At 41.8% G+C, this 22,207-nt stretch overlaps 1 protein-coding gene across 1 annotated transcript in view; it reads left to right on the plus strand.

The window, feature by feature from the left end:
- The first annotated feature begins 16,469 nt into the window (after positions 1-16,469).
- LOC145355906 (protein NipSnap homolog 1-like) overlaps positions 16,470-22,207 on the plus strand; it is a 34,387-nt gene continuing 28,649 nt past the window's right edge. Inside the window, exons 1-3 of the mRNA XM_080208379.1 lie at positions 16,470-16,648; positions 21,769-21,902; positions 21,999-22,044. Coding sequence (XP_080064505.1) covers positions 16,569-16,648; positions 21,769-21,902; positions 21,999-22,044 — 260 coding nt within the window. The 5' untranslated portion in view covers positions 16,470-16,568. The remainder of the gene's footprint in view (positions 16,649-21,768; positions 21,903-21,998; positions 22,045-22,207) is intronic.

Consider the following 22,207-nt stretch of genomic DNA (forward strand, 5'->3'; position numbering starts at 1 on the left):
CGGGAGAAGGGTGTTGTAGGGCAATATCAGGGATTGTGTCTTTTATATTTTAATTTACATATTTAATTTCAATATAATACACGCAGAGCTACATAGAGCAAGCCTAGAAGGCCAGACTTCACCAGAGGAAAGGAAAGGGTTAATGCAGGCAGCTAGAAGCCTGCTCTGCCAACAGATAACGATTAATGCAAGTTATCAACTTCTGATGTGCGGGAGATCACTCGAGTTATCATGACAATGGGAGAACCAGCATTAAGACAGCCAGGCTCCATGCAGTTTTGGGAGGGGAGAGTCTTCCATAAAACACGACCATCTAGCAGAGGGAGTGGGGGGGGGGGGGGGGGGGGGGGGGAGGAATCGATTAACACATCAATGCAAGTCGGTTGGGCAAATACAACACTTTGATCGAGAAAATGGAACTGCCCAAGAAACTGATTAACAAAGCAATACTGAACAATGCAGTCTGCATAACGGGATTAAAAGAGCCATTTTGTATCCAACTCGAGGAATTAATATGCTAATGTAAACCTTTGTGACTCGAAGCAGTAAATTAACTTGTACCAAATCTACCAGGGGCAGAGAGGACTCACAGGAAACCTCAGATTTCAGGCCTGAGTTCAGCTCTCCCTTATGCATGTGGAATAAAAGCTTTTCTTGAAATTATACACAGTCTCCAAGGCTCGACTCATTTTATTTCCCTCCTACAAAGATATAGGGGATTATGCTGAGAGCTACTACTACAACCATCATCATTTACTTGCCTTTTGTTCCATGACATCTTCAGTATTAACCACCCCTGTTCCATAGATATCTTCAGTAGCTAATCTCCCTCACCTCTCCAACCCAGCCCAGCCTTCTCTTTTGTTCTACCTAACCTCTTTCCCTTTTTGAACCCATCACATTTCTACCTCTCTTTGGTTCCAAAGAAGTGTCATATTAGGCTCAAAATATTAACTCTGTTTCTCTCACTATTGATGTTGCCAGATCTGCTGAGTTTTTTTCCAGCACCTTCTATTATTATGTTGAAGAATTAGTTGAGGAAAGGGAGGAGGAGACGCAAGTAAAGCATAATGCTGGCATCGACTTGTTAGAAGTCCATGCCACAGTAAGAGACTTCTTACTATGTTTACCCCAGTCCAACGCCAGCATCTCCACGTCATGGAGTCGTTAGACCAAGGACAGGATTCTCCCGATCTCATTCATACTGCCCCCGCTGCCAACAACAGAGAATGTGGAGCTCAGCCAAAGTTTCATTCACTGCAGCAGGGCTGGAGAATCCCAGTCGTGAACGAGGTGGACAGTTTCCAATGTAAATGTCTGATTTCTGAACTGCATATTTTGTATCTAAAGTGGTTGCATCTCACTTGGTATAATGTCAACTGACCTGGAGTGACATCAGCAGGGGCATTCAGGGCTCTTAAAGTTGCTCCATCTTGGACCAGGAACTAGCAACATCTCCTAAATAAACCTGCACCATGTTTAACTTTAACCCACAAGTGTGGCACCTCACTCCTTTCCTCAATAATACCCTGTGAATACGTAACACATATTCTATGTAATTTCTTTCAAGGAGTAGAATGCACCAGTACCTGGAAATTTCATTCATAATGGGGTGGTATTTAGAATTGACTCATAATGGTATTTAGAATTGACAATTTAGCTGGTGCAATTTTGGATTGTATACCATTTAAAGCAACCAGACAAGAATGGGACAAGTGAATTGCGGCTGAACTCTGACTTACGTGAGCAGAATGAAAGCGGGCAAGGCAGAGAGAATTTGTGAAGCAGTGAATCACAATACAGATTTATAATATACTAACTTAGAACACTGATTTGTGTATACACGGACATAACAGATTCTGGAAGTCATCTTTTATCTGATAAGGACCTGGAAATTTGGATTCATGCAAGTGGAAGATGGACTTTGTTTATGAAAAGGAGAATGTAGAATAGAAAAAAAACACTGCCATTGGAGAACAAAGGAAACCATGCAACTGGAAAAGATTGAGGACAATGCATAAACTTAGAAGGATGGGTTTTGACAACTATTACATTCTGTTCTTGTACAGAAGTTTTAGGATGGCTCATAAACAACATAAAACCATAATATACACCCACAAGCAATTACAAAGTGCTGAATCATGGCATAGTAGAATGCTACATTATCATAGGATGGGTACAACACAGAAGGAGGCCATTCAGCCCATTGTTTCTGTACAGATTCTCTGGAAGAGCAACTCACCCAGACCCACTTCCTCACCGTTTCCCTTAAGATTTGTACATTTTTTTCTCTTCAGGTAATTGTCCAATTCTCTTTTGAAAGCCACAATGGAATCTGCCTTCACCATACCCCCAGATCCTAACCATTCTCTGTGTAAAAATGAGAGGTAGAAATGTGGTGGGTTCAAAAAGGGAGAGAGGTTAGGTAGAACAAGAGAGAAGGTCAGGGCTGGGTTAGAGAGGTGAGGAAGATTAAATACTGAAGATGTCCATGGAACAGGGATGGTTAATACTGAAGATGTCATAGAACAAAAGGCAAAATGAGTGATGATAGTTGTGGTAGTGGCTATCAGTACAACCCCTTAAATCCTTTGCAGGATGGAAATAAAAAGAGTCAAATCTTGGAGACTGTGTCAAACTTCAAGTGCTGCTCCTTCATCAGGTAAGTAAATCAGCACTCACCTGGTGAAGGGGCAGTGCTCCAAAAGCTTGTGCTACCAGATAAACCTGTTGGATTTTAACCTGGTGTTGTGACACTTCTTACAGTGTCTTCTCTTCTCCAAGGGGAAGAGACCCAGCCTTTCCAATCCGGCCACATAACTGGAACCATTGACGTGAAACTTTTCTGCATCATCTCCAGACATATTTTAATAGTGCCATCAGACACAGTGCTATTTTTAAAATTGAACATTAATGTCCTCAGCTGTGTCTAAATCTAATTTCAATATTACAGTACTTGATGAACACATTTTTAATATTCTGAAAATGATGAATTAAAATCATTTTGTGATCATCTGATGATTTTAAAAGAAATTAAAAGCTGATCATATGAAATGAATGCTGCCAAAATCACAGGGTTCTGAATCACTGATTTGCCTCTGATTTTGAAAGCAAATCAGTCAACTGCATCAACAACTAATCCATCCTGTTGATTTGATTTGATTTGATTTATTATTGTCACATGAATTAGCATACAGTGAAAAATATTGTTTCTTGTATGCTATACAGACAGGACATACCATTCATTGAGAAGGAAACAACAGGATGTAGAATGTAGTGTTACAGTTATAGCTAGGGTGTAGAGAAAGATCAACTTAATACAAGATAGGTCCATTCAAAAGTCTGACAGCAGCAGGGAAGAAGCTGTTCTCGAGTCGGTTGGTGACCTCAGACTTGTTGCTGTTATGTCAGAGATCCACAGAAAAACTAACAGATGTTTTGACAGAAAGACCTGCCCTATCATATCACTCTCTTAATTGTACACACTGCCAGCACAGTGGCAAGGGGTGGCACAATGGCACAGCGGGTAGCACTGCTGCCTCACAGTGCCAGGGATGTGTGTTCGATTCCTGGCTTGGGTTACTGGCTGTGTGGAGTTTGCATGTTCTCCCCATGTCTGCATGGGTTTCCTCCAGGTGCTCTGCTTTCCCCCCACATTCTAAAGGATGTGCTGGTTAGGTGCATCAGCTATGCTAAATTCTCCCTCAGTGTACCCGAACAGCGCCGGAGTGTGGCGACTAGGGGATTTTCACAGTAACTTCATTGCAATGTTAATGTAAGCCTACTTGTGACACTGATAAATAAACTAATAAACTAACTTGTGCTCAAAATCATAACATGAATTCACACCTACTCTCATCCTCAGCATAACATTGAAACTGAAGGATTTTTTCCCTTATCCTTCTCTGTTCTATTGAAAGTATTATGTTTTTGATGAAGTGCAGTTGCAACGGTGCCTGTGCTTCCTTGGACCAGGCCCATGAGGCCACTTTTAGTTGTGAAACTAGACAGTCCATTGTTGGATCTTTAGCTATATGGGCTAACACAGTTGTTCTTACGTAACGCCCACACACTCAGTATTCAATAACGTGCTAAGAGCGAGGAGGAGCCAAAACGGGAGAACTTCCTTTTCTCTAACCCAGGGATGCGAGACCATTTCAGTGTTCTTGCCACTATTTTGACTATGATTAGCTAACATGATAAATCGGGTTGAATGCAAGACACCCTGCTTTATATAGCTCAGCTCAGGTTCAAGAATGTGGCTCATTACCACCTTCTCAAGGTCAACGAGGAATGGGCAAAAAGTGCTAGCAGAGCCAGTGATACCCACATCCCAATTTTGATACTACCTATCGAGTCGCTGAGTGAGTTCCAGCGATAAATTTCTATTCCCATGTGATACGAGTTCTCAGGAAAATTGTTGCTTCGTGAAATTTTCATGTTTTCCTTCATAGAATCATAGAAACTCTACAGTGCAGAAGGAGGCCATTCAGCCCATTTAATCTGCACTGACAACAATCTTACCTAGGCCCTATCCCCATAACCCCACATGTTTACCCCACTAATCCCTCTAACCTATGCATCCAAGGGGCAATTTAGCATGGCCAATGCATCAATGGATTGTGGGAGGAAACTGGAGAACCGGGAGGAAACCCACGCAGATAAGGGGAGAATGCGCAACAGTGACCCAAGCCAGGAATTGAACCCAGGTCCCTGGAGCTACGAGGCAGTGCTAACCATTATGCCACCATGCCGTCCCATACCCTTTCTATGTACTTAACATTGCTCCTTAGTATATGGCAAAGACTATTCACTTTTAATAATGCATGAAAAAGTCCATTTTTATGCAAAAGCAAAATACTGCAGACGCCAAAAATTTGAAATCAAAACAGAAAACGTAGGTGATGCTCAGCAGGTCAGGCAGCATCTGTAGGCAGAGAAACAAGAGCTAACTTTGCCAGATAATGACCTTTCATCAGATCTGGGAAAAGTTAGAAATTTAAATAAATTTTGAGTGAGTTGAAAGGGGGGAAGGAAGAAAAAAGAACAAAAGGGAAAGTCTGCAGTAGAGGGGCAAACAGGAGCAATGAAATGTCAGGAGAGTGGAATGATAACAGAACAGTAAAGATGTGTCTGTGTTATAATGACCACAGGGAAATCATCAACAGATCACCCAGTGGGCCTTGGATCTAAAGAAGGCCATTGGCATATTTCCCCTATTCTGTGAGTGGAGTCTCACCCATAGAGAAGGTGCAGTGGGGAGAGGGTTTAAAACCAGCTGGCTGCACTCAGGCTGGCAGTTAATAGACTTGGGGCTGACCCGCACTCTGTAGCTGTTGAACTGTGTTCAGATATCACTGCAAAGAGGGTGATTGGTGATGGAAGAGTGGCCTCATAAGATTATTACATTGGCAACGAGGAGTAAAGTTTTTTTCTTCCCTCTGGACAATCTTTACTATTGAAATAAATAATCCTCCGTAAGAAACATAGGGGAGGCAATGACTTAGCGGTACCATCACTCGTCTATTGATCCAGAGACTCAGCTAATGTTCTGGGGACCTGGGTTCAAATCCCACCATGGCAGATGGTGGAATTTGAATTTGATAGTAAAAAAAATTGGGAATTAAAAATCTTCTGATGATCATGAAGCCATTGTCAATTGTCAGGAAAACCCATCTGGTTTACTAATGTCTTTTAGGGAAGGACATCCGCGATTCTTATCTGATCTTGCCTGCATGTGACTCCAGAACCAAAGCAGCGTGGTTGAATCTCAACTGCCCACTGAACAAGGGCAACTAAGGATGGGCAATAAACACTGGCCAGGTAGTGACACCCATGTCCCATAAATGAATTAAAAAAAAACCTATCTTTGGGAAACTTAAAGCCTACAATGCAAGCACTGAAGTCTGCCAATATGCAGAGTGCATGCATTACTTTTTTCAGGTCAACTGTATTGATGGGGACGAGAAGCAGAGAGTGGTCCTGTTGATAGCATGCAGAGTTCCGTTCTTTAGTGCAATAAAAAGCTTGATCTACCCAGATGCCCAGGCTCCAAAACCTTTAATGAATTGATGGATTCGGTTAAAAGCTATTATAATCCTAAACCTTCCATATCACTCCAGCAATACTGCTTTGACAAAGCAGGGCAAACGCCTGGGGAATCTGTCACTGACCTGGTTGCAAAAATGGGCAAAGCATTGTGAATTCGGCCAACTCTGAATGACATGTTGCGAGATAGGTTGGTCTGTGGAATTAACAAGGTAACAGTCCAAAAATAATTATTGATGAAACGCAATTTGGATCTAAAAAAGGCTATTGAGATAGCTCTATCATTCGAGAATGCAGGAAAAGGAGTTCAGGAACTACATGGAACATCAGATAGCAGTGGTCCTGTGATTGGGTGGAGGGACCTCACGCAACATCCATCCCTCAACTAAGAACAATAGTATCAGTAAAATCCCAGCATCCCTTACAGCAGCAGAACCTGAATCGCATCACCTGGCAGGCAAAGAAGGTCAGGAACAGCCTTCAGACTCCAGGGAGTATATTCCAGAAGGTTGTGGATGCCAGGCAGTGTATTATTGTAAATGTTGCAGAAGGCCACAACTGGGGTAAGAGATAGGGACAGTCAAAATGTGAGTTATTTCTAAATAAGACCAAGGCTTGTACTGGACATTGCAAGGCTTCTTTGGGCCCCATGTTACTGGTTATGGTTTACATGCACCTCTAACTGTAGCAGTGTAGCAGGCCGGCAAACCTAAGCAGAGGCCATGTACCGAGCTTCCCATTGGGTATCCCAGCCTCTGAGCATGGCCTGAGTGGGATTGTTGTCAGTGTAGGCTCAATGGGCTGAATGGCCTCCTTTTGCACTGTAGGGATTCTATTTTCTATATTTTATAAACTGGATATGAGGCCAGCTTATATTGCACCAGTGATCTGAGAGAAATAAGAAGTTAAAAAGACTTCTGACTGGGGATTGCACTTTGCCTGGTCATGCTGGGTAATTACGCATCTTGGCATAATCTGTAGTAAATATTTAATGTTTGAGAGAACTGATGAAAACCACAGAAGATAGAAGTCTCAAAACATTGCAAAGGTACAGTAGAAAATTTATAAAGTATCTAAAAGATAGAACAGATCCCCTGAGCAGCTCTTAAACCCAAGTTTACTTCACATGGGAGACTTTGCAATCATTTTTACATTAGATGATTACAGTGGGTACGACAATTGCCAGAGGGGATCAGATACTGATTATGCTGACAATTTTTCACTCACCCATAACCATGACCTAGAACAAAGAACAGTACAGCACAGGAATGGGCCCTTTGGCCCTTCAAGCCTGTGCCGACACATGACTCCTTTCTAAACTAAAAACATTTTACTTCTATACGGTCCATACCCCTCTATCTCCTGCCTATTCATGTATCTGTCAAGATGCTTCTTAAACATTGTTATTGTATCTGTTTCTACCACCTCCTCTGGCACTGCATTCCAGGCACTTACCACTTTCTATATAAAAAAACTTACCTCTCACATCTCCTTTAAACTTTCCCCCTTTTACCTTAAACCTACATCCCCTAGTCATTGGCATTTCCACTCTGGGAAAAAGACTCCGACTATCCATCCTATCCCTGCCTCTTGTAATTCTGTAAACTTCTGTCGGGTCGCCGCTCAGCCTTCGATATTCAAGTGAAAGCAAACCAAGTTTGTTCAATCCCCCCTCATCGTTAATGCCCTTCAAACCAGCCAACATCCTGGTAAACCTTTTCTGTATTCTCTCCAAAGTCTCCCCATCCTTCTGGTAGTGTGGTAACTGGAACCATACACAATATTCCAAATGTGGCCAAACTAAAGCTGCACCATTACTTGCCAGTTTTTAGACTCTATGCCCCAACCGATGAAGGCAATCATGCCGTTTGCCTTCTTGACAATCTTATCCACCTGTATTGTCAATTTCAGGGAACTGTGGACCTGTACACCTAAATCCCTCTTATGTTAATGCTTCTAAGGGTTCTGTCATTTACTATATACTTCCCCGCTGCATTAGACTTTCAAAAATGCATTACCTCATTTGTCTGGATTAAATTCCATCAGCCATTGCTCTGCCCAAGTCTCCAGTCTACCTATCTCCTGTTGTATCCGCTGGCAGCCCTCCTCACTATTTAGAGCTCCCCCAGTTTTTGTGTTGTCCACAAGCTTACTAATCAGACCAACTACATTCTCTTCCAAATCATTTTCTACATTACAAAGAACAGGGGTCCCAGCACTGATCCCTATGAAATATCACTGTTCACAGATCTCCAGTCAGAAAACCATCCTTCCACCACTATTCTCTAGATTCTATGACCGAGCCAGTTCTGTATCCATCTTACCAGCTCACTGTAGATTCAATGTGACTTCACCTTCTGTATCAGCCTACCATGTGGGACCTTGTCAAAGGCCTTGCTAATATCCATCACCCAGCCCTCATCAAGCATCTTTGTCACTTCCTCAAAAAACTGTGAGACATGCCCTCCCCCCGCACACACCCATGCTGCTTATTGCTAATAAGTCCCTATTTTTCCAAATGTGAGTAAATCCTGTCTTTAAGAATCTTTTCCAATAAATCCTGTCCCTAAGAATCTTCACTACAGTGCAGGATCAGAAAGATCCTGGGACTTGAGTCTATTCCCTGCTCGTACGGTTCTCATCACATAAAATAATATGGGGAAATAGTATAAAGTGAGGGGAGAAACTCTTAAGGGGTTGCAGGAACAGGGGGACCTCAGTATGTAAGCACATGTGTCACTGAAGATGACAGGGCATGTTAAAAGAGATAGATACATGGATAGGATAGTTTTAGAGGGATATGGGCAAAATGCAGACAAATGGGCCTAGTTCAGTTTAGGAAACCTGGTGAACATGGACGAGTTGGGCCGAAGGGCCTGTTTCCATGCTGTATATTGCTATGACTCTTTTCCAACATTACTGAATCACAGATTAAAATATAGGAAACAAACTGAGATCATTACATTACTTATCAAATACTTTCCTGTATTCACTTTTTCAGCAATACATTGACATCGCTCAATACAATTGATTGGCTGGTTAAAACATTTTTTGAAAGCAGATTGAGAGAAAGCTGGATAAAAGCAAATTACTGCTGATGCTGGAATCTGAAAGCAAAAGAGGAAATGCTAGGAAATCACAGCAGGTCTGGCAGCATCTGTAAAGGAGAGAAAAGAGCTGACATTTCGAGTCCAGATGACCCTTTGTTAAAGCTTGAGAGAAAGCTGCTTTTCCATTAACTGCATTGGTAGATTTTGTACACTTCTTGTTCAATCTTCAAGCAAGATATATATCAATTCCACCTAAAGGCAAGTTTGCTTTTAAGTTTTTAGACCACACTAATTCAGCATGTTGCCAACGTTATAAAGCTAAGAACATAAATAACAATCTACAGGTTGGGGGGGGGATGTATTTTTACATGTAAGCACTAAAGATTTAAGGATGTCAATGTTTCACATGGAATTTATTTATCATTACATCAAGGATGTTCAATATAAATTCCGTGAACCAAATGTCCCAACAACTCAGCAAAAGACTCCCAACAAACTCCTTTTTTTAAAAAGTTTTTTATTTCATCCTTAAAGTTACAAAGCTCAGAGTGGATAGCATTGACCCAAATCTATTTCTTGCTTGCTCCAAAAAACAAATTCAAAATCCGATCATGGTCCCCACAAGACAGGCAACAATGATCCAAGCTGATAAGATAAGGCATTGCACCCCATCTAAGGCTTAATCCGATGCTTTATCTTCGCCAAAAGGCCAAGTTGATTGTTTAATCGCTGGCTTACCTTATTTTGAAACAACTGTTTTTCGCAGTGATGCTGCAGTAACAAGTAAATCTAATAATGGCCTTAAGGAGGTCCACGAGGTGGATCTCTTAGAATATGAGCGTCCTGATTAAAGAAGCAACGTCTATCTAATCAGGGAGCCCTGCCTGTGTGTGAAATGTGGAGTGCCACGGTTACTGGTACCATGGCTTTACACTCTCCACTAGGAAGTACCTGTCTGAGTGTTGCTGTCTATGAAAATAAATCTCTAAGTTTGGTGAAGGGACATTGGCCTCCTTTTGTTGTTAATTCAAATCCTAAATCAGAACTTCAAGATCGAATCATAGCTGCGGTCGAAGATAAATATTCATTAACAGGAACGCTGATTTAAAATGCTATAGTCCTGAATTTTCTGGTTCTCACTTACACCCAAATTTACAGCAGCTTCTACAGGGTCTTGCCAATGGGGATGGAAGCCTGAGTTTCCTGCACAGCTCATTTGCCTACCACAGAATGTAAAAGTGACATGAAACAAGTGTAAATTAGGTAGAATTGCAAATAAGCTCTGTCAGGCCTCTCACTCTGAGCCATAGCTGCTCTGATTCCAATATTAAACAGCACAGCTAGTAAACCGAATTGAGAAGGTCATTCCAGCGACTTAAATCTCCCCATATGGAGGGTTGGGCAAGAGTCTAAATAATCATGGGAGACTCACAGTGTGTAGGTTAAATGTGGGTCAGTTTTGATAAGAACCAAAAAAACTATCATCCTGATTCTTTCTTCAAGAAGGTAACAGAGTAAACCACCTCCCGCCTCCCATTTTCTCCATAAAAAATATGTATATGCACTTCCTGCCAGTGAGGTGATCCTCAAACTCAATACAGTTCAATACACAGTACAAAATCAGGTCACACTGTTTAAATCACTAGACACTAATATCTATTGCTGTCCATCTGTTACAAACAAAACAAATCTGATAAAAAGCAGCAACACACGCTCTGACTTGTGAATAACACAAGCTAGTATCGCTGTCCTGAATTCATTTCAGAAAATCAAAATTTGCAATGTTTATAGTGATCTCTGAAAGATGTCACAAACCACTGCTGCCAGACACTGTGCTGCCAGCCACATGTCCTCATCTTTCTCCTTCACCTCACTGCTCACAAATACCAGGAATGCAGCACTGAGCCAAATCCTATCAAACTTTGTTGTCCCCTCATAATTCTGCCAAATCCCAGATGTTCCCTCCATGGTGACGCCAGACCACTTCCCCAATATTGGTAAATGCCAGCAGAACCATTACTGTACAGCACGCAGTGCTACAAAATCTCTTTAATGCTCCTGCGGCCTACCAAAGCCAAGGACAACTCCAATTGTACCAACACCCAATACCTCTCTCATTGTAACTAAGCCCTATTCTCCTTATCCAGTACCGCTAAATGCCAGGATACGGAGTTTCTGCTTGATTGCACTTCTTTTTTCAACACAATTTGTCCATTAACGTCACAAAGCTTCACAAAATGTTACACACAAATCCACCTTCCGCAATCTTTAGCGCTACTTTTAAAAACATTGCGCTATAGAGTCCCTGCCCAGAAAATCATTCACAGCCCCAGGATGTTTTTAAAAAAGTGTTCCACAGGATGTGGGTGTCTCTGGCAAGGCTAATGTTTCATGTCAATCCCTAAATGCTCTCAAGATAGTGGCGATGTGCTGCTTCCTTGAACAGCTGCAGTCCATGTGGTGAAGAGGCTATCACTGTAAGTATCACTGTTAAGTAGATACATTCAGGATTTTGACAGTGGTGGTGAAGATTTGGCAGTATATTTTGAAGCCAGGATGGTGTGTGATTTGGTGGGGAACATAATAATGGTGATGTTCCCACGTGCTAGCTGCCCTTATCTTCCAGGTGATAGAGGCTGCAGGGTTGGGAAGTGTTGTCGAAGAATCCTTGGCAAGTTGTTGCAACATATATTGTAGATGGGATATCGTGCAGTGCCAGTGGCGAAGGGACAACATATTTAAGATGATCGATGCACTGCTTTGTCCTGAATGATGTTGCGTTTCTTGAGTGTTGCTGGAACCTTTTGCATCTATACATCCATTCCTGATTTGTGCTTTGAAAATGCTGGATAAGCTTTGGGGAGTTGGGAGTGAGTTATTCCTCACCAATGATAATGAATTTTGACAGTGGGGGATTCAGGACCATCTCCAATAAGGGAGAATCTCCCTTGATGGAGATGGTCCTTGCCTGGCACACGTGATGTGCAAATGTTCCTCTCCACTTCTCAGCTCAAGCCCAAATGCTGACTCCCACACCCCCTCTCCATCGTTCTCCCTCTTTCTCTGTCTATCTACCTCTCTCTCTAACTCACTTCAGCTCTTAATCCCTTTCTCTGTCCTTAAGAGTTCCTTATGAACTCCAAACTTTGTCTCCTCCTAAACCTTCCTATAAGACATTCAGCAATCTTTGGCCTCTTGTTTCCATAAATCCATCAACAAGATTTTGATTTTGACTGCAGTTAAACTGAGAATTCCACAACAGCAGATTTACCTAAGGGATTCTTACGGCCATCAGTTCCGGGGTCCACTTCCCTCCCTCATTCACAGGCTACTCCCCACAGTAAGTACCACACATGCTTCCCATCCATTGGTTTAAATATGCAAGGCATTGCACTTTTAATGGTCAATGTGCACAATGCTTATAAGAAGCTTACTGCAAAGAGGTGTGTGTGTGTGTGTGTGTGTGTGTGTGTGTGTGTGCATGTGCACGTGTGTGCATGTGTGTGTGTCTGTGTGTGTCTGTGTGTGTACGTATGTTTGTGTGGGTGTGTGTGCCCTTTCTCCCAACCACTGCGCCACTCTGCCCAAAAATGAGAAAATTCTACCCAGGAATGTTTCCATCCTATGTTTTATAGACAGGTCGTTTGATTTAGCCTTTCTAAAGTGAAGGACAGAAGGACATTTTGGACATCATCATGGAGAGGTGGATAACTGCTGAAGTTGTGGAGCACCAGCAATTGTGATAATGTAGGGCAATCTGCCAAGTGACAAGTTTAGAGACACGTGGGGCAATATGAACAGCATAAATACCACAGCTAAAAGTCTCTTTAGCAATGGGCTTTGTGAATGCAATCATGCAGCGATCAATGAAATGCTGCATAAAATTCGGCCAACTGCAAGTGGACAACCACCCTCGCCTGCAGGGTTCAAGCAAGGATTTTTCCCAAGATGGTTGGAGGATATAGTCCCTGTCAATTCATGAAATCCCAAATTGTCTTCTATTCTGTGCATTGATCCTCCTGAAATATAAGGACTTAGTTTGATTTCTTCCTGCACATTTGAATGATTTACATGCAGCAAACAACCTTTTATTAAGACTGAGATCACGGAGAGAATTCTGAGAGCACTGTGACATTATGTAAGGTCATCTGAGACAGATTTCACTTCAGGATATTTAATACCGTAAAAGAGAGGGTCATAGGGAATGAAAAGGTCTTCATTAGGTAACAGGTCATGATGGTGAGACTGTATTTATCAAACACCGCAATCAAATTGTTACGGTTCATTCTGTGTGATTAATCAGAATTAATTATAAAATCTCAGATTCTTGAACTGCTGAACATAAATATGTACATACAAAGAAATTATTAGGAGCAGGGAAATATTGCAATGTAACTCTTTGTGCGAAATATGAATGTTTTTCATTTAATTTGTTTTGAATTTTTGGTTGTTGGCACATAAAGCCCAATATTTATTGAGGGTAATCTGTAAATTGCATGTTAGTTGTATGCTAGGAGTGGGCATTAATGGGGGATTTACTTGTGCTCCAATAAATAAGAGCTGGAGATGTTGGGGTTGAAAAATTCATGTTATGTCTGTACATTAAAGCTTACAAAGTTTGCAAAGATTGGTTCCAATGTTATCCTTCACCACCATGCTTTCTGGGATGGAACACAAACTGCTATGGAATCATGGTATCAACAGTGTGGGGTGGAGTGTAATGATCTCTGGTTTTGCCTTTTGTTTAACTAAATATTAGGCAGTAAATCCAGATTGAATGGATCAAGAGATTTTCTCATGTATAATAGAACTGCTAGTACTTAGTTTGGACATTCTCATTCAAGCTGCTACAGTTTCCATTTACAGAGTTGTGTATTTTAAAGGGTTAATTCTAACTGTAATATGCTAATCAGACTGTGTATTTCATCAGGGATTCCTGCAACAGCACATGGTTGGCTCTCTCATGCAACCTGTAGCCATCGCAGTAAGATGTCTCTCAATAAAGCTCCTGTTCTGTAGGTCTCTGCAGCCCCTGGGGTCTCAGTAAACATTCATCCAACAATACTATATGGTGGCAGCCAGTGAAAGAACAGTCGGGAAAAGTCTCTACCTTTACCAGAAACCTTTTGAAAAAGTCACAGGCCCTAACCAAGCAGAAGCATTGCTGAATTGTGTTAGAGATTTGATGGATATTGAATCACGTTGGGATTGAATCACAAGGCAAGCGATGAGTAGGTCAGTATACTGTTACGTGCTTTGGGTGACTGTGCAGGCCATTTTCTTATCAGGCAAAGTATCAATGAGGAAAAAGCCATATACGATGAAGTGATCAAAGCACTTGATATATGCTTCAATCTGAAGAGGGATAAATTCAACTAACGCTCCCAACGATGAGGGGAAAAGGCCAACGCATTTATAAACAATTTCTTTAATCTTGCAGAGAAAGGTAGGTATGGCATCCTAAAAGACAAGCTGATTAGAGACGGGATTACCATGGGACTGTTGGTTGATGCCTTGTCTAATACTTGCAGTCGTGAGATGACCTACTCTAAGCAAAGGAAATCCAATTGAGCACACAAGCTAAAGTCGGGAATTGGCTTGGGATTTCAGGTGATGGGGAAACCCAATCTCAAAAGCAGTCATGTATGTCAAATATAAAAACTGAGAAATTGTTGTTTAAAAAAAAAGTACAGGAGAGAGCATCTATCACCAGCCCCAGCTGACTGTAACTGATGTGGGAAATGCAGGCAGGAAAACTGCTCTGCCAAAGTGGCTGAATGCCAGTTATGCAGACTGATGAGCCACTTCCAGGCTTTGTAGCAAAAACGCCTGCACTGAGCACGGACAAACAGAAACCTTTGAAAGGTGGCAAGACCCATCAATTCGATGATATTTATGATATTGAGATGTCTTTCTTTGGAGAGATCCAGAAACCAAGTGGAAATTATTGGGGTGCTGATATCCTTATGGAGAGAAACAAGATGCACTTTAAGTTAGACACAGGTGCAGCAGTTTCAGTTCTTTCTGACGTTGAACTGCGGTTGGAGAGAAGCTCTCTTCAACCATCGTGCAAAAATTACACTAGCCAGGTCATAGGGGAACTGAATGCAAACCTCCAATCTGAGAATAAAAAATCCCAGATGTGTTTGTGCCTGATTCAGAATCAGAGTTGCTCACTGTGAAGCAGGAAGGTCTATAATGACTTGCATCTAATGTGCAGAATAGAGGAACCAGAAAACTGAAATGATCAAACCAGAAACTTCTGAGCTGAATTTCCACAGCTGTTCACAGCAACCTACCATATAATGTTACCTTCTAGAAATGAAACATCCGTTGGCCAGTCAATCCAAAGTTGATTACCAACAAGTCAGCAGCCTTTCCTCCTGCAGTATCCATTGTCGTGATGGTTTCAAAGTTTGGCATTCTTGTGTTTGTCCTGATGAGTGCAAAACAAAAAGCTTCAATAACACGTCTATTCTTTCAGAAAGATTGCTAAGGCGATGTGAAACGCCAAGACCAACTCTTGGTGCAAGTTTTGCTCACATCAGCCCCGCAAATCCACTAACTTCATGTTATTCAACTTCTATCAATTGTGAGCCAGATAGAGTGTTTAGCATGGTGGCACAGTAGTTAGCACTGCTGCCTCATTAGCAGGGAAAATACATGGGGTTTGCACAGCTAGGGCCTGGATGAGATTGATGTCAGTGCAGGCTCAATGGGCTGAATGGCCTCCTTCTGCATTGTAGGGATTCTATGAATTTGGGATGGCAAATTTTGGGCATTCATGTGGGATCCACCGTCTAAATTTGTTGTACCAGTGACCTGAAAAATAATGACCAGTTCAGCTTGTTAACTTAGTTATTTCAAGTGGAAAATCCGACCCAAAAGAGAAATGGAATCTTTCTTTTTATATGCATAGATGTGTGAGTGTGCATGTATAGATTATGAAGTTACTAAATTGATCTTTCTCTACACAATGAGTGCAACACTATATTCTGCATCCTCTCCTTTCCTTCTCCCCTATGTATTTTATCAATGGTATGCTTTGTACAGCGTGCAAGAAACAATACTTTTCACTCTATATACCAAAACATGTGACAATAATAAATCAAATCAAAAAAGTTTTATCCTCCCAGAGTTTTGTTAACAAATCGGAATATCTGATTTTTTGAAAGATGGATTTCTGATTTAGGGAGCATGTTGTTTCCACAGAGCAGGCAGACTCCAAGCATGGGACTGAAACACCAAGAGTTAGACATGATGCACTCATTGGGTAAGAGCAGGTCCAGAGCTTGTTCCATTTCCTGCCTATGTGCAGCGATGTGGCGCTCACGTTCCTCGGCTGAGCGACGTTCGCCGGGAGAGGACTTTGGCAGACCTTGGAAGAAAAACACACAAACGCCGACCTTTTTCTATCCAGAGAGAGAGAGGGGGGGGGGTTGGGGAAAGAGAGGAAAAAAAAACAAGAAGATGGCGGCGATGTGGCCTGCTCGGGTGTGGAAATCGCCGGTATTGTTGTCGCGGAGCTCTGTGGCGCTGACTTTGACCAGGTAAATGCCCAGCGGTGCGCGGAGCGGCGGCTCTGTCCCCTTGTGCCGCTGGCAAGGGACCCAGCGCCCAGTGCTGAACGAGGGAGCTTGCTGTGCCCCTGGGATGGTTACCATTACCCCGTGTTTAATACACCTTATCCTCCTTAAACAAAAAAACACCCCAAAAATCCACCACCTTCTGAAATGTAACCATTTCGAGTTTGTGATTGATTGATTACAGATTGGCAAAGGTCAGTTGTATTTACTCAATGGATTGTTGTTAGCTGCAAATGGGAACTTGTGCGTTGGAGTATTTTGAGTTCTACTTTTTCACTCTTAATGAGTGTTAAGAAATGAATACAATTGCTGAGCTGTTATTGACTGCTGAACCACCTTTTAATTAAATCCCCTGCTTCATTGCTCCCTCTTTCTTTATTATTATTTATGAAACCGACCGTGAAAGATTGCTCACTTTCCAAAGTAAAATGGTCAAACAAACTGCTAGGTCTTGTGGGCTGGTGGTGTTTATTGTCTCCTGTTAAGGGCCCTTTCACAATGGTGTGTGAGGCTTTGCTTCATACCAATACTTAGTTATAATGGAAATGCAATCTGAATCCAGTGTCATGGTTTAAGACACCAGGACAAAATATTCTGTGGAGAAGGTATGTAAACCGTGCCTCCCTTTGAAGCCAGTTTTGGCCTTGACCCCAATTCAGTTTAGTTTTCGTGGAATTTATGTTGATGTTATGCAACTATGAATTAGTACACCATTAAAACAGATACACAGATGTTTTAGATACACAGGCAGTTCAGGTGTCAGGTCCTGATCTGCAATAATGCAAGGCTTCTTGAAGACCCCTGTACCAATTGAATATAAGATATAGGAGCAATATGAGACCATTTGGCCCATCATGTCATTGGATCGTGGCTGATAAGTTTCTCAACCCCATTCTCCCACTTTTTCCCAGTATCCTTTGATCCCCTTACTTATCAAGAATCTATCTAGCTCTGTCTTTTAAACTCTCAGTGACCTGGCCTCCACTGCCTTCTGTGGCAATGAATCCCTCAACTCACCACCCTCTGGCTGAAGAAATTCCTCCTCAGCTCGATTCTAAAAGATCATCCCTTTACTTTGAGGCTGTGCCCTCGGATCATAGACTCTCCTACTAATATAAACATCTTCTCCACGTCCACTCTATCCAGGCTTTTCAGTATTCTGACTCCAGTTCAGTACAAAGCCGCACCTTGTATACAGTGCTCTATTTTGGGCTACTTCAGATGCTTTTCCTTCTTTGTAAAGCTGGGTTCCTAGCCAAAAGGCTGCTAGCCCAGCAGTGGACAGAACAAAACAGAAAAAAAAACATCCCTGCAGTTAAATTCTTCTCAGTGGCTAAATGGTTTCTCAACCTCACGACCTGCCTCGCCTTCCATCCTACCTTCAGCACACTTCCAGGATAAAATCCAGGCCAACATCTCTCCTTCAAAACCAAGATGTCTTACTTACAGAACGGTTTGATTGCATATGTACAAACAAGTAGCAATGGCTTGTTGCCTGCGGTGCCTTAACAAAAGCCCCCACTGCTGAAGCTACTCTGGTTGTATTGTATTGTTGTCTGCAGACATCATGTAATCGTATTTTGTACTTGGGTAACTTTGGACATACTTTAGTTAGCAACCAACTTGGATTGTGCTTTTTCTCTCTGGCATTCATCAAATAAAACCATCAAAGAAGAGAAGGCAGTTTCCTAACATGCATTCGCTGAGAGCAATCTTAAAATAACTTGCTTTTAAAGCTAAGAAACGCTGCCCTAAGAGAGGAACCATTAATTACTGAGAAATGAATTGGTACCAAAATAATCTTCTTGTTAAGATAAAGCAAATCCTTAATTTCTTAGCATTAACTTAATTGCAGATCACTGCACACATGTTGTTTGATCTTGCAGACTGTCTGCATTATCATGGGTCTTCTAACTGGGTATAACATTTGACAGATGTTAGCCTTACATTGGTAACTACAGTATGAAAGGGGTGGGGGTGAGGGCTGTTGATTAGCTCAGTCAGCTGGATGGCTGGTTTGTGATTTGGAGCAACAGCCTGTGTTCAATTCCTGTACTGGCTGAGGTTATTGATGGAGGCCTCGCCTTCTCAACTTTGACCCTCGTCTGTGTTGTGGTGATCCTCGGGCTAAATCACCCCTAGTCAGCCCTCCCCTCTCAAAGGGGGGGTTGCATATGATCACCTGAATAGGGGGAGGCAATGGCCTACTTTGGTAGGAAGAATGGTAGGAAGGACTATTACTTACGTGGCGAAAAACTGCAGCAGGCGACGGTGCAGAGGGACCTCGGGGCCCTTGTGCATGAGTCGCAAAAACCCAGCTTGCAGGTGCAGCAGGTGGTCAGGAAGGCGAATGGGATGCTGGCCTTCATAGCGAGGGGGATTGAATATAAAAGTAGGGAGGTCTTGCTGCAGCTGTATAGGGCATTGGTGAGGCCGCAGCTGGAGTACTGTGTGCAGTTTTGGGCGCCGCACCTGCGCAAGGATATTTTGGCCTTGGAGGGAGTGCAGAGGAGGTTTACTAGGCTGATACCGGAGTTGAGGGGGTTGAGCTATGAGGAGAGGCTGAATAAACTGGGCTTGTACTCGTTAGAGTTTAGAAGAATGAGGGGAGATCTCATTGAGACGTATAAGATGATGAATGGGATGGATAGGATAGAGGTGGAGAGACTCTTCCCGCTCAAAAAAGACAGTAGGACTAGGGGGCACAGCCTCAAGATAAAGGGGGGGGGGGGCGGTTTAGAACGGAGTTGAGGAGGAACTTCTTCACTCAAAGGGTGGTGAATCTCTGGAATTCTCTGCCCGTTGAAGTGGTGGAGGCTGCCTTGCTAAATATTTTTAAGACGCGGGTTGATGGGTTTTTGATAAGCGAGGGGATTAAGGGTTATGGGGAGAGGGCGGGAAAGTGGAACTGAGCCACGACAGATCAGCCATGATCTTATTGAATGGCGGGGCAGGCTCGAAGGGCTAGATGGCCTACTCCTGCTCCTATTTCTTATGTTCTTATGTTTATCGCTAGACTATTAATCCAGAAACTCAGCTAATGTTCTGGGGACCCGGGTTCGAATCCCGCCATAGCAGTTGGTGGAATTTGAATTCGGCTTAAGAGAAAAACCTGGAATTAAGAACACATTGACGACCATGAAACCCTTGTTGGAAAATCCCATCTGGTTCGCTAATGTCCTTTAGAAAGGACCTTCCATTAGGGAAATCTGCCATTCTTACCTAGTTTGGCTTACGTGTAACTCCAGAGCCACAGTGGTTAACTCTCAAATGCCCTTCAAGGGCAACTAGGAATGGGGAATAAATGCTGGCCAGCCAGCAACACCCATGTCCCATGAATTTTTTAAAAATTAATTATTTTCCAAGAAAAATTACATGAAAATTCTCCTTGAAATCCCTTAAGATTAAATATCTCAAAATGTCGCTCTTAATCCATCCATTATAGTTTGCATATGCAACACAGTTAAACTTACAACTTGTTTGTTTTTCTCCTTCCAAGCATCTGCTTTGATCACATTCTTGACTTCTAAAGGGGATAATACAGGATTTGCCATGCATTCAATTTTGCCAAGGAAAAGGTAGCAAGTTCTCAAAGAGGGCACCGTTTATTTGTTGTCATTAAGTACCACCGATGAATGTTATGCAATCAGCTGCATAAATAACATAAGAATCTCACTGCATGGAAATTCCCTCTCTTATTCTACCTAAGCTGCAGATACAATGCCCTAAATTCTCCTTCTCCTGCCTTTATTCTCACTGTTGTAAAATCGAGACGTATTCCACCATTTTCTGCTCTAATTCATTGTCCTTGAATCTGAAAATTGTGGAACTCTTTCCTTGTCTTAACCTTACCTTCTTCCAATAATTTAGACTCTTAAGGGATGATTTTGCAATACCCACAAACTGTGGGAGTTTGACGTTGAGGCAAAACATCCAGCCACCTGAACACACACTTTTGATTTACCTTATCCTTTATCACATTCATTTTATTTCCCCTCTGCGACAATATCATGCCTTTAGTAATGTATTTAGGTCTTTTTTTTTGTGTGGGGGACGTATTTAAAATTCAGTTCTGTTTATATGGTGCAGATTTGTCTGCACCAGGCAGCTTGCATGCTAAGAATGCAGACTAATAATTGATTTTAGCTAATGGGGTGGATGATTTAATCTGAGTAGATGCATTTTTGTTATCTTAGGTTTTTCTTCTGGGATTTCAGAGTAGGCTGTTGGTTAGGTTGATTTCAAGAAACAGAGTGATGTGCTAATGGGAAAAGCTAAGCCTACAGGAAAAAGCAAGCAATTTCTGTTTGGTTCTGAAAGAAACAAAAGGTGTCTGTCTTTCTGCAGACTGCTTCTTTGGAGCTGTCAGAAGACAAATATCTCTGTGCCTATCTCTCTCTCCAGATGTGTTCAAAGTTGATGAATAAAAACACATAAGCCTGTGTTGTTTACTAACTGACTTTGAAGAGGAGTTTATATCTATAGGAGGAATATTGCTTAAATTGGAACGAATAGAGATAGGTTAGCAGTTAAGAATTGTATCTTGTCATGTTTAAGTACTTCAATTGGTAAAAGTTAAGCTAATTCACTCATTACAGTTGAACTGTATTGTTAAATAAAGTTTGCTTTGATAAAAGTTTCCTTGTGTCAATAGAATCACACCTGGAGTGAAACACCTTATCTTCTCAATAATACCAAAATAGAATTGGGGTTTAAGTGGGCTTCATAACATACTTTGGGGTTTTTGTCCTGGTACCCTAACACCTCAAATATGTTTCTCAACAGTTTTTAAGTTTACAAATCCTGCTCTTAGGCCACCATCAAAGCCAATTTTAGCTGGTCACCACATATAAAAGTGGGTTGGGAATGATGTGGGGGAGCATGCATCTGTGTGACGTTATACTTGTTGCACCTCTTTGTTTGTACATCTCAAGTCTAAAAATGACCCTGTCACTCTATAGCACTTGGAACAGCATACTTACGCTCTGAAATATTTTCCATTTGTGTCTATACACCGTAAGCAGTCAATAATTACTTTTCTCTGTTTCTATTATCAGCATACGCTAACTTGTGTTTTTTTTCAGGGCAAATAGCAAAGGAGAGCAACAGGATAAAGGCTGGTTTCGATCGTTATTTGTCCACAAAGTTAATCAGAGAAAAGATGCTCATTCCAATCTGCTTTCCAAAAAGGAGACCAGCAGCTTATATAAGATGCAATGTGAGTGAAAACCATTTCATCTCAAATCTCTAATCATCATATTAAAAGCCAGCTGAAGGTTCAACTCATTCTGAAAGCTTTTTCTTTTTGTCTTAGTTCATAATGTGAAGCCAGAATGTCTGGATGCGTACAACAATTTATCGTAAGTCCCCTACCTCTTAAAAAGAAAATCGTCTGACTTTGTTTTATAAATGGCCATGGCCTCTAAAGCAGCAATTTGTGTGTTACTTTCTACAATGAATTTCTCCACATTCGCATTTCCCATGGTTGCAGATTGTCTTATTTTGAATTAATTTAGATGTAAG

Source organism: Carcharhinus amblyrhynchos, chromosome 20 (assembly GCF_965287045.1).
Source record: "Carcharhinus amblyrhynchos chromosome 20, sCarAmb.v2.hapA, whole genome shotgun sequence".
In the NCBI taxonomy this organism is placed as follows: Eukaryota; Metazoa; Chordata; class Chondrichthyes; order Carcharhiniformes; family Carcharhinidae; genus Carcharhinus; species Carcharhinus amblyrhynchos.